At 40.1% G+C, this 13,176-nt stretch overlaps 1 protein-coding gene across 2 annotated transcripts in view; it reads right to left on the bottom strand.

Annotated features, from left to right (window-relative positions):
• The window catches only part of PAK1 (p21 (RAC1) activated kinase 1), an 85,002-nt gene that overhangs the window by 21,129 nt on the left and 50,697 nt on the right, over nt 1–13,176 (bottom strand). For both annotated transcript variants that reach the window (XM_027083485.1, XM_027083486.1), the window contains 4 exons: nt 12,987–13,103; nt 9,629–9,803; nt 7,468–7,531; nt 4,807–4,855 (listed from right to left, as the gene is read on the bottom strand). In XM_027083485.1, coding sequence (XP_026939286.1) covers nt 4,807–4,855; nt 7,468–7,531; nt 9,629–9,803; nt 12,987–13,103 — 405 coding nt within the window. The remainder of the gene's footprint in view (nt 1–4,806; nt 4,856–7,467; nt 7,532–9,628; nt 9,804–12,986; nt 13,104–13,176) is intronic.

Consider the following 13,176-nt stretch of genomic DNA (forward strand, 5'->3'; position numbering starts at 1 on the left):
ACTTTCTATTTAATGGAAAAGTTCACTTGCTGAGTATAAGGATCATTTATTACTTGGTATTGGTACTGGTGTCACTGGAGATGAGGATAAGACATAGTTATGAAGAATTTAAATGAGGAAGTGAAAGAATTTAAAAATTGATCTTTCCATTCATCTCTCTACCTTCTTAGATCTCTACTTAATCCAAGCCCAAGTAAATAGGGACTTCCTTTTCCTCAAAAACTCTGTACTTTAATAAGCCCTCCAGGCAATTCTCATGTGCACCAAAGTGTGAAGATCAAACTTGCTACTAAATAAAATACTTATATTAGACAAATACTTTTAAAAATCACAATATAAAAGAGGTATGCTATAACAAAAGTCCCTACAAAGTGTTACAGGAACATAAAACTCGGCCAAGAACTCTTTCACACTATCAATGCAGAGGTTTCATAAAGGGGAGATGAGTTTTTGAACTTGTTGTGGAAAAATAAATCAGAGTTGACCAGGTTAAGAAAGAATAGAAAAAGGGGATCCTTAATGTTTATGTATGAAAAAGATATTGATAGGCTTTGTGTCTACGGAAATAAACAAATTTTCACATAATACAATTTAAGGAACACGTTAGTTTCCAAGGCACTTTTGTGTCCTTTTTATGTGTCGGGTACTATGTAGGGTATTCTCAAATGTATTTCATTTAATCCTCTGAGACACGTTATGAGTTAAATATTACTATTGACCCCCTTTGACAGATAAGGAAATTGTGATTCAGAGAGGATATGTGACTTGCCTACACAGCTATTCAGTAGCAAAGTCAGGATTAGAATCTCAAAAGTGACGCCCATTTATCCTGCACACACAACCAGATTAATCCTCCCCACAGTACACATTTGGTGACTCTCTCCCCTGTTCAAAGCAGAAATGGCTCCTGTTTGCCTAGAGATGCTCCTTGGCCCAACATTCGAAGTCCTTATGATCTGACCCCTATCTTACTTCTTTCTCACTGTATTCCTTCATATACTACAATCTGAGCTTCTCTCCATTTAGAACATCTTGCTCCACTGTTTTTACATGTTCCAAACCTTCTTATACTTTGTATCAGACCAAAAGAAACCTCATTCTCCAAACCAGATAGGCTTTTTGCCTTCTTTAAAGCCCCATAAGATTATACTTATACCTCTCTTGTGGAACTCAGCACATACTGAATTGTATGATGATTAGTTAGGGTATGTCTCTCGAGAAGCTTGAGAGCTCATTTGAAAGCTCAGAATCCCTGGTGCCAAGCACAGGGCCTGACACACAGTGGGTGCTCAGCAAATCTTTTCAGAAATGAAGAGGAAAATACAGAATTGAGTGGGTTGATAAATACTTTGTTTTTAAACCACAAAGAGCATTAGCAATAGGCTGCCCTATCCTATAGGAGTAGACTTTAAATTATTTCCTAAATGTTTATTCCCTAGAAATAACAGCCAAGAACACGAACACCTAACAGAACAACTAAAATTAGTCTTTCCAGAATCAGCAAGAAGTGTAGAGGATGAATAATTCAACTTCTATGGAAAAAACCCAAATTCTATTATTTCTTCAATCAAGTACGAACAATCTTCTGCCAAGAGCCAGTTCATCAGTAAGAATAGAAATGATTTTTTAAAACATTTTGATCACCTCCATTCCCTGCCCCAAGTGAGAAAAAATTGCTTTGGAGTGGAGTCTCCTACCAGGTTAGGCTTCTGGTCTGGCTGCAGCTTGCTATAACAGCTTTTTCTAATGTCTGAAGAGGAACACAGTGATCTAAAGACACATTACATTAAGACTGTAAGCCCTTACAACACATACTAAGATCTGGGTTCTCTGCAGTTCCTCAGGCCATCCTGGAGGATGCGACAGTGCTAGTGAACCTCACAGAGGTCACTGCTGCAGCAGCAAGGGAGAAAAGAGGCAGCCTATGGATAACAGACGGGGTGGCAAGACACCAGGAATCCTTTTCAATAGCTACTAACTGTGGGCTAGGCTAAATGCCCTTCAGCTAATCAGATCCCTCCTATTCAGGCCAGCAGATAGCACTCCTATAACAGAAAAAAAACTGGACTTGAACTCTGGGGGCCTAAGCTCTGGGGCTGGGGCTGTCACTTACTAACCTTGACTAGTCACAAGCTCTCTGAGCCTCGGTCCCTTTATCAATACTGAGGATAATAATCCCAACCCTGAATCCCCTCCTCACAGGATTGTTCTGAGAACTAAATGAGACAGTGGTCAATGTGTTACTCATACATAAGAAATGTAAATAATACAGTAAGACAACAATGAAAATGCTAATCACTGTCATAACTGCATTTGATGAGTAACTGGCACAGAGCAGCAAGAGTGACAACGTTATCAGCAGGAATGACAGCAAAAACAAACCACCCTCCCACCACTACTGTTTATTGAATGCCTACTCTGTGCCAGCGCTGTATTAGGTGCTCTACTGACATTATCTCTGTAAAACCTAACAACAAGTCTGTCGAGCAAAAATCATTATCTGCATTTTCAGGGAAGAAAATGAAGGCTAAGACTTGCAGAAAGTTGCCCAAGGTCATAATCAATGCTTTCAGGTTCATATGACTTCAAAGTCACTTCCAGTTTACTCTATTACACACATTCCCTCTAAAAAATGGGCTTGAAAGTTAATTGCTGGATCTGTAACTGGAGGATTTCCAGCACTAATATGCTAATCTTCTTACATATGACAGACAATAGCTCTCCTCTTCTCAGCTGGATAACTCCCAATAGGCACTTGCTCACAAACACAGAGCATCTCGCTAGCTCCACTAAAGATTTACACTCCCTGGGGGAAGAAATGAGGCCTTCCTGGCTACACTGCATTAGCCACCCTAATGCACTCCCTTCCATTCATAGTTCTGTAACCACAAGGCAGGCACATAGTGAAGTCAAGTTTGTTTCCTGTGGCCAGCTGCTCACACATGGAGCCTCCAGGCCTTCCAGGAACCGGCCAGCAGCAGCCTGCCTCCCATCAAGGGCTGTGAGGTCCTAGAGGCCAGAAACACAACAAGGGGCCGTGGTGCCTAACCTTAGCTCTGCTGCGGCCTTGCAGCCCAGAAAGCACAAGTTAAAATTTTAGAATCAAAAGATTCTAACCCAGCCCTTGCTAACTGCTATTAGCACAACCCGGCCAAAGTTACTAAACTCCTGATCTCAAATTCCTGATCAGTAAAAAGGAAATAATATTCCCTACCTCATAGGGTTCTTTTTAATATTAATATTTAATATAACCTCCTTTTTTCTATCTCTACCTCCAATACAGCATATTTAAAATCAGCAGAATGATACCATCCTTCCTTCTTTACCATTATGTTATCACAGGTTCCTGTCAGCATTATAGGAGTTTTATATGTACCCAATAGAAAGTATGGTTTCTTACATTTACATATATGATTTTAATGCCTGAATCTTTCACATAGGTCTTAGCGCAAAGTGTAGCATAAAGCAAATGTTCAGTAAACATTCTGTAGAATAAATACATACAAATAAATATTAATATATATGTAATTCTTAGTTTATGGTATATTTTCGCACGCATTACTTCACTCAACTCATTCACATTTTGTAAGGTATATGTTATCATGCACATTTTATAAATAAATAAAATTCAGGCTTAGGAGGTCAAATGACTTGCCCAAGGTTTTATAAGTAAGTAAAGGTAAACATCTAGGTTATTGGATTCTCACATCAAAGAACAATTAATAAATCTTTAAACATAATAATGTTTTTTTTTTTAAAGTTGACTTACCCTCAATGGAGCCTCAATATTTGGCTCAGACACTTGTAAAAGCCTGACCAGAGCACAGTGAGGTACGTGCTGTCCCTATTAACCATGACTTCTCCAGTACACCATGGGGTCTCAACCACCAAACATATACAAGCAGGTCCTAGTAGCCTCCCTCAGAAGAGCCCAACTCTGTTTTCACTGGAACAGGAGGTGCCTCTCTTAAGCTCTGAGCCCCATTAGTCTTTTGAGCTAAGATCCTCCCCAGGCAACTCCCATATACAACCCACCTTCCAACATTCCTGCTCTGCAACCAAAGAGTACAACGCAAAGAAACTTCAAGCCTTCTAGATTCCCTTCATGGCTTCTTCTGCTGAAGATAAGATCTTGGGTCATCAGGCCTTAGCAATAAGATCAGAGCCTTCCCAGCTTATGAAATGTGAGAGACAAAGAGGGGCCTCCAAATGAGGACTTCAACGTCTACTGGAATCCTCGGCACAGAGTAATGGAAGGACCACTAGATTGGGAGGCAAGAGACACCTGTTTAAATCTCTTCTATATCAGATTTCTCTCCCAAGCACCAGACTTGTAAAAATAATTGTCCACCAGGCAGTCTCACAAGAAAGTCTCTCAGGCAACATCTAACTTCCTCAAATCTGTACCTCCTCCTTTGTTCTTTCTCCTTGACTAGTACCACTCACTTGTGAGCCATCCTCACATTCACCAAATTCTGTCACATCTACTTAAGTACCTCTCAAATTCATCCACTTCTCCCCATTCATACTATGCTACCACCTTAGTCCAGACCATCATCTCTCACATGGAATTACACAGTAAACTCCTGACTCATTGCTCCACTCTTATCTCCCCCAATCTCTTCTCTGCACTGTAGGCACAGTGACTTTTTCCAAAATCTGTAAATCTCATCATGTTAAGGAGTTCTAGTCTGCAATACTGAGAAACTAGAAGTGTCCCTATTGAGCTAAGAAGGGCAAAAACTTAACAAAAAGAAAAAAGAAACAGTGGAACTGAAGGAGTAGTAGTTGGTGGTAGATACTTACCTCCTGTCCTGTGGCCACATCCATTGCAGTGTACACAGTGCCTGAAGCACTGAACAACAGGTGGGGGAAAGAAAAAAACAGGTGTTAGATGAAGTGACATTTGTCAAATGAAGCTCTACACACAATCTGGCAATGCAAGTGTTAATAAAAATAGCAGCAAAAATAATCCTCCCCATTGCCTCTCCCACTCCACTCTCATGAGAGGCAGTATGTAGTAGTAAAGAGAATATATGTTCTAGTGGCCATCAGGAAGTGAGGGAAGAAAGGAGGGACGGACGAAGAATGGCAGAGAAATACTAGGAATAATGCTAGGAAAGTAATCATGTCCATTCTAAATGACTAAAAACCACACTTTATGCCTATAACCATGAACCCTGTGTGTTTGTAGATGAGTGATATGCAACAATATTTGTAACCTTACATGTCAGTATGTCAGATTTATATGATGCGATTGAAAGAAACTTAAAATTCTATGTACTGCAAAAATGTATTCTAGGCAAGCTCTGTGATTATGCTTCCCAGGGAAGTCAGGTCAATTCGGGGGAAAAGTCACTGGTAAGTTTGCCTGGAAGACAGAAATTATGGTCACCAGCTTCCCAACTACAACTCTTTAGTTAGGATCCGAGCTACATGTCAGGAAGTTGGCATCATAAGATATGGACAATCAAATAAGGATGGGATTCTTTGCATTGGCAGTTTTTTCCCCATTGCCTGATCATCCTACCTTTAGACATCTTCTGTCATAAAGCTGATGTCTATATTCCTGTCCCCATTCTCCCCTATCCCACCAGATATACCATTCTTTAAGGGCAAATATGCCCAGTCCTCAGGGAACTGGACATTTTGAGACTGTGTCTCCATGATTACAGAGGCTCAGACGCTATTGAGGCCCACTGGTTAGTTCCTGATTGCTTCTGCCTCAAATAGACATATGATTAGACATATGAATTCCAGGTCAAAAAAACCTTCAGGTCTTAAAGGGAAAAAAAAAAACAAGCAAAATTATAATAGTACTAATTTATCTTATTTGTGTGCCATGTACAGTTTTAAAATCATGGAATGTGGAAACATCAGCATAGGTGCTTAATACATATTGCATTCCTCCCTTAGCACTAACACACCTGTCAAGTAAGCAAGGAAAAAAACTTTTGCAGATAGTGCCTCTTTATGGGCCTCATACATCTGAACACACACATCAGCAGTTTGGGAGGTGAAAGACCCTGAATCCACAGCCCCTTTCGCTTAAATGAAGAAACTGAAGTCCAGAGATAGGACCTGACTTGCCCACACTTGTCTGTGTACCTTTCTGCTACATTCTTAATATCTCAATGTAATTATCTAAAGGAAATACCATCCCAGATTACTCTGAGGCAAGCAAAACAATTTCTTCTCAAAGTGTTAACTACCTTATACCGGTTCAGACTCACAAAAGCACCAGACCAGGAAAAAATGAGATGCACTCAAGTCCAGGGTTGTTTTGAGGATTGAATTAAACAACAGATGCAAATAACAGATGTAAGCTGTAGAATACTGTACAAATACAACATCAGTATATTATGCATTACTTTATCTTATTTCAGAAGTTCTTGGATGCATAAAAAAGAAAACTAAAACAGAAAGCTTCAATTACTTCATTAACAACAATGCTTTCACTCAAGTAACACTGAGAGCTTTCTACAAGCCAGACACTTTTCTTCAGTTTCTTTTTAATTTTAGCTAATTGGGTATATCTGTAGAAATCTTATTATTTTTCTTTTTTATACAGAGGTATAACTTACTTAATCTGCACAAATCTCAAGTACACAACTTGATGATTTTTCAATACGTACACACCTACATGTTCACCATCACGATCACCCCTGAAGGTTCTCTCTTGCCACATCCCAATCAACACTCCCCTCCCAGACGCAATGATTATTCTGACTTATATTAGCATTAGTTTTGCCTGTTCTTTAACTCCATATAAATAAAATCATACAGCATCTGCTCTTTTGTATCTGGCTTCTCTTACTCAAAATAATGGCCACTTTTAAGACTTATCACAGTATATTATAATTTTTTGTTTGACTGTCTATCTCCTTCTGTAGCCATGGGGTCTCTGAAGGGAGAGACTGATTCATAGCTGTATTCACAGTGCCTAGCACCTAACAGGAATTCAGTTAAGATTTGCTGAGTTCAGTACATTGAGGGCAGGATACAAGATGCAGAGAAGGAATCAGAGAGCAGGAGACATGAATTCTGGCGTCCACTAGAAAAACAGATCCCATTATACTAGCAGAAGAGTCTGCAGTTCTGAGTCTTCCATTTCATATTAGTGCCGGTAGGTCTCAGCATCAGGTAAACAGGGTTAATCTGGAAAAGCAGAGCTATAATCTGGGAAGAAGGTTTTGTGCCAAGAAAATAAATGGGTTTTTCACTCTCACCACAGGTGTATTTTTAGCAACCATGTCAGCTAATGGCACATCTCACATATTAAACATAATTCTGTAAACCTGAGGTCAGCCTAACAAAACACCTTCAGATGGGTGAGGTGGAGAAAGAAGAACAAGATTTATGAGAGGCAGAACAAGATTTATGAGAGGCAAAACAAAAGCAAAATCATATATACCAGCACACACAATTTTAAGTCATTTTTCTAGGGAAGAAAATGCCCCTACTAACCCTTGTCCAATCTTCTCAAACCGTGTGTATTTCTTCTTAGGATCACCCACACTCACTATGCTCCCTTTGAAAGAAACAGAGAACATGAATCAGTTTTTCCCAGATCAACATACAAAACAGGCCCCATATTTTCCCAAATGCTGAGCTGGCGAGGATTAAAGAACTATCTCCAATACCTAAAAACCACACTAAGCAGGTCCTTAGTTTTCCCTCTTTAAGTTTCAACCAAAAGTTCCATCTCCTTACCGCTTTTATTCATAGTACTCTAATCCAATTCTAAACTCCTAAAAGTTATTCATTCATTTTAAAATCCATTCATTCAACAGACATTAACTCATTTTAACATGCTCACTTACTATGTACTAAGCTCTATGTTGAATGCAACAAATAAAGAGATAGATGAGACACAGTTAAGACAGTCTCTGCTCTCAAGAAGCTCTAATCTCAGGGGAGACAGACAATAAGTATAAAGTTCCATGAAAATATAATAACTGTGGTGATACAGAAAGAGGCAAAAATATAGACTGGAAAGGCTTCAGAAGGGAAGTGATATCTGGACTAATTTTTACAGGGTTAGTAGGAATTAGCCAGGGAGAGAAAGTCAAGAAAGGGTTACAACAGAAAGTACTTCAAGTGCAAAGACACAGAGGTATGAGAGAGCTGACAGTTTCAAAAAAAGTATTCTGGATATGGTAAAATTGAGGCCCACAGAAAGGAAGATACTTCCCCTCAAGGTCACACAGCAAATTGGTGTCAGAGCTAAGATTAGGAGCTTGGTTTTGGTCTCCCAGTCCAAAGTCCTTTCCACTAATACCAATTACTAGTATTTGGTACTTTTCACATACATTATTTCATCTGACTTACAAATGAGACAGGTATTAACATCCCCATTTAAAAGATGAGAAAAAGGAGGGCCAGAGAACAGTAGGAAATCGCCCAACATGCAGGTTAGTGGCTGTGCTTCAACCCAAGGGTCCATAACTCCCAGGCCAGTCTGCTTTCCATAATTCTATGTTCTAAGTATCACTGTTTAAAAAAAAATCTGGTTCAGAGAAAAAGAATACATACAAGAGTAAACAGACGGCTAGGTAAGTGGCTTTTCTTATTTCATCATTTCGTAAGGGCTCTGGGCAAGGGCAACTTTTAAAAGAGTGAAATTTTTTTTAAAAGTCAAGTAAGAATGATCAGGACAAAATCGAGAGCTGCTAAGCTGAGGAACCAGAAACTTCAGCATTAAAAAGCAATGCCAGCGTGCAGACTTGACCAAATCAGTCACATCCAATCCTCTTTAGAAGTAGATACGTTCAAAGAATAAATCAAAGGCCTTGTCAGATGATTCTTCCAAGCCTACAGACCAACCCAGTCCTTTCTTCTCATATGAATTCTCCTGCAGATTACTGAAAAAGAGAAACAAGCTACCCTAATATTTATGGTCACCAAAAAAAAGTAAAATGGAAGTTTCCACCTGACTGCAAGAAACAGCATGTTCTGATCACAGGAGCACAAGTTGCGCTAACCCCAGCTCTGTCACTTTTTGGCTGTGTGAATTTTCGCAGAGTATTTAGCATCGCTAGCCTCAAATACCTTAACTGCAAAAAAATGAGGATTATAATGTCTGTCTTCAAGGGTTAAAATGAGGAGTAAATGAACAAAAATCAAGAAAATGCCTTGCTTGTCATTTGGTACATAACACAGGCTCACAAAATGTTAGTTTCCCTTACTTCTTTTCCTTCAGCCAAGATGGCAGATCCATCTTCTGTCAACAGAAACATCAATAATCAACATAGCACTCTTTCCCACCAGGTTTAGACAAGGCCTCAGTCTTTCTCAACACAACATTCCAGACTATTCACTAGGTAAAAGCTATCTGTCATCTCCATAACCCATGCCCAGTGGTAAGTGATTTCTAGCCCTTAAAGTGGGCTATCCACGCTATCATCACATTCCCATCCTAATGTTGCATCTAATCAGGGCTGGTGAGACAGAGGAGGTGGGTGCAAGGACAGGTGAAGAGAAGCACAGTCTGGCCAAGATGTAAAGCACAGCCAGCCAGCCACATACACCTAGCGCAGAACCAAGATCTTTATAGCAATAGAATTCCACCTTTGTGCTTGACCAGTCACATACCAGAGGGAAATTAAAAAACCTGGGAAGTGCTTACGTAATTTCTCCAAGATCTCCTCATCAGACATTTTAGGCTTCTTCTTCTGCTTCTCAGTATTCCGGGTCAGAGCATCTGGCGGAGTGGTATTATTCTCAGTAGGTGAAATGGGAGAGGTAGCCACATCCCGAGTTGGAGTAATAGGAAGTGGTTCAATCACGGACCGTGTGTATACCTGCATTGTTGGTGCAAAAATTTGGCAAGGCCAGTCTCTCTTAGATGTGTGTGTTAGAACATCCACAGAACAAATCCCAGTAAACTCATCCCTTCTCCTAGGTCAAAATCTATGTTACTCTTCCTCTATACTCAGGCTGTGAGGATGGAATGGCCTTCCTTGCTCTCACTGTACACACAAGGGTTAGTGACAGTCTGAGCACTTAAGATATTCAGTACAAGTTAGACAACTCTCATTATAAATAGTTTAAAGGACATTCTGTCATTTGATGGGAATCCCCTTCATCTGTAAAAGTCTATTCTTTCCCAAGCTGAAATGAATATCCTGTATTCCCATAGTACTTTCCACGGCTAATACAACACAACATTATCTTCATTTGAGTTACTTCCTCTTTAAATCCTGAACCCTCACAGAGAAGGAACTGCAATTGTTCTTCTTTAAGAGGTAGTAACGGTGTAGTCATTTAGATCACAGACTCTGGAAACTGACTGACTGGACTTAAATCCCAACTCTTATTCTTTTTTTTTTTTTTTTTGCAGTACATGGGCCTCTCACTGCTGTGGCCTCTCCCGTTGCGGAGCACAGGCTCTGGATGCGCAGGCTCAGCGGCCATGGCCCACGGGCCCAGCCGCTCCGTGGCATGTGGGATCTTCCTGGACCAGGGCATGAACCCGTGTCCCCTGCATCGGCAGGTGGACCCTCAACCACTGCGCCACCAGGGAAGCCCCCAACTCTTATTCTTACCTTGTATGACTTTGGGCAGATTATTTAACTTCTCTATGCTTTAGTTTCCTCATTTGTAAAATGGTGATGTTAGTGATACCTATCTTATAGAGCTGCTGTGGTGATAAATTAATTAATGTGTGAAATGAGTAATATCACACCCAAAAGACACTAAGCTTTCAAATTTTGGCAAATATTATTATATTTCCTATTCATTCATTTACTTAATAAACATTTACTGAGAATCTGTTCTTTGCCTTGCTGTACAAAATGCTGCCCCATCCACTATTCCTGTGAAGGAAGTCTTGGAGAAAGTCCTAACTGCAAGGCAAAAGGGATAAATGTCAGAAGATACGAGCAAACTGTATACTATTAATGTACAGAAGAAGTGATCATACGTTATACTGCCTTTCCCCAGGAGATGCATCAAGGCATTTATCACCTTTTTTCATAAAAATATCACAATTTTTTGGTTAGTCTATAAGCTCTGTGAAGATAGGGAATCTGTGTCATTCATCCCTGAGTTCCTATATCTAACCAGTTGCCTAACAGAAAGCAAGCATTCAGGAAAATGTCTGATGAATCGATAAATAAATAAATAGGATTCTTCAGCTGGATCCTGAAGGATGGACATGATTTTAATAGGTAGAAAAGGGAGAGAACTTTCCACATAGTGGAAATAGCAATAAGTCAAGACACAGACCAGAGACTACAGCTTCTTTCCTGACTATTCCAGCATAATGATTTCTTAATTTTCTGTTCTTGTACATGTAGACAAACTATATACCTGGCACCTAAACCTGTACTTTCATGCCTTCTCCTCCTCCTTTAGTTTTCTTGACATGCCTCCTTAAGGGCACGAACCCTGCTTTTTCCTTCTCTAAAATTCTCTTTTTCTGGCTCCCAGCACAGGTCTGCTCACATAAAAAGGCCACTGTGCTACGCTGGAATACAACCTGGACCTGGGGTCAATTACCTGCTTTCAGTTCTAGCTCTTTTGCTTACTTAGAGACTTTGGGTAGATCAATTTACCTCTCCAAATCTCAGCTTCTTCTATAAATTAGGAATTAACAATGTCTTTTTAGAAAGGAATGCTATCAAGATCAAATTTATCAATTCATTCAATAAGAACTGCCTTTCTAAAACCTTCCAAGAGCTATGTTAAGGACTGCAAATACATACATATATATATATGTATTTGCATATATATGTGTGTGTAAATGTATATGTGTGTGTGTGTGTACACACACAGGAGTTCGTGGTTTAGTGGGAAAAATTTTTAAATGAACACACTTGCAAAACAAAAAAACATATCAATATGAGATATCCTGAGAACGCTCCAATTTGAAGCTTATTTTCCTTAAAGTGACTTTGTAGCCTACAGAAAGGGTGATTCCACAGATTCTGCTTATAAATTCTAATCCTAAAAGGTCATCTAATCCCCCTGAATGTCCTCCACAGCATCTCCATAGTCAGTCAACCAACATCTGCTTGAACACTTCCACGAATTCTCTAATCCAGAGACAATCTTTTTTTGTATTATCACAGAGTTTAAGCCCTAGATCATTCTTTCATTATGAAGCTCTTGTCATAATAAAAAGTCCAAACAAAGAAACACTAGTAGAGTATCATCTGATGAGAGATCAGTGCTCAATGATGCTAAACCATGTAAAAGGCAGATTGTGCCAAGTGAGGGCAGAGGGACCTGGCTATTCAGAGATGCAAGAACGTCAAAAGAAGTTAAATAAAAATCACTGCCGGGCTTCCCTGGTGGCGCAGTGGTTGAGGGTCCGCCTGCCGATGCAGGGGACACGGGTTCGTACCCCGGTCTGGGAGGATCCCGCATGCCGCGGAGCGGCTGGGCCCGTGAGCCATGGCCACTGAGCCTGCGCGTCCGGAGCCTGTGCTCCGCAATGGGAGAGGCCGCGGTGGTGAAAGGCCCGCGTAACGCAAAAAAAAAAAAAAAAGGCACTCCTGATGTCCAGCATATTAATAGCACTAATGTTTTTATAAATTCTCTTGAGTCTTACAGTATCATCAATGATGTACTAAGAGGCTGAACACTGCACATTTAACAGAGAAGAAAAGATCTATAGCAGACTAATATGTTGCTTCCCAGGAGACTGGAATAATTTATGTTAGTCTTGCACTAAGTAACATTAATTCTGTATATCTTTCTGTATGTGAACAGGCTAAGTAAACTAGGCCTAAGTTGGTACAAAGACCAATTATCTAGGACACTTTGGGACTATGTGCAAACTAATGATAAATAAATACACCACTTCTTGTCTTTAATCATACAGAAAATACCTTTCAATCAAGGTAATTTGGTGATGTCACTACCTGCAAAATCTAAGGACCGCTACCAGATTATTAAACCTCTAGGCCTCAGCACCCACCCCTCACTCCCCCTCCAAACTCTAATATATCACAAAGCTGCCCACGTCCCCAAAGACTCACAGATTTTGTGTGCTCTGGGCGTGGAGCAATCACTGGAGGTGGGGTAGCATCATCATCATCATCTTCATCTTCTGAAACTGGTAGCACTGCAGGGGTCTCAGACACCGTCTTCACGTTCTGCACAGTGGAGAAAAGCCAGATTCATCATGTCCAGCTGACATGCAACTTAAGCTACCAGAGTCACCAATCT

The sequence above is a fragment of the Aethalodelphis obliquidens genome, unplaced genomic scaffold, assembly GCF_003676395.1.
Source record: "Aethalodelphis obliquidens isolate GAN/ISIS:26980383/991018 unplaced genomic scaffold, ASM367639v1 scaffold50, whole genome shotgun sequence".
Classification (NCBI taxonomy): domain Eukaryota; kingdom Metazoa; phylum Chordata; class Mammalia; order Artiodactyla; family Delphinidae; genus Aethalodelphis; species Aethalodelphis obliquidens.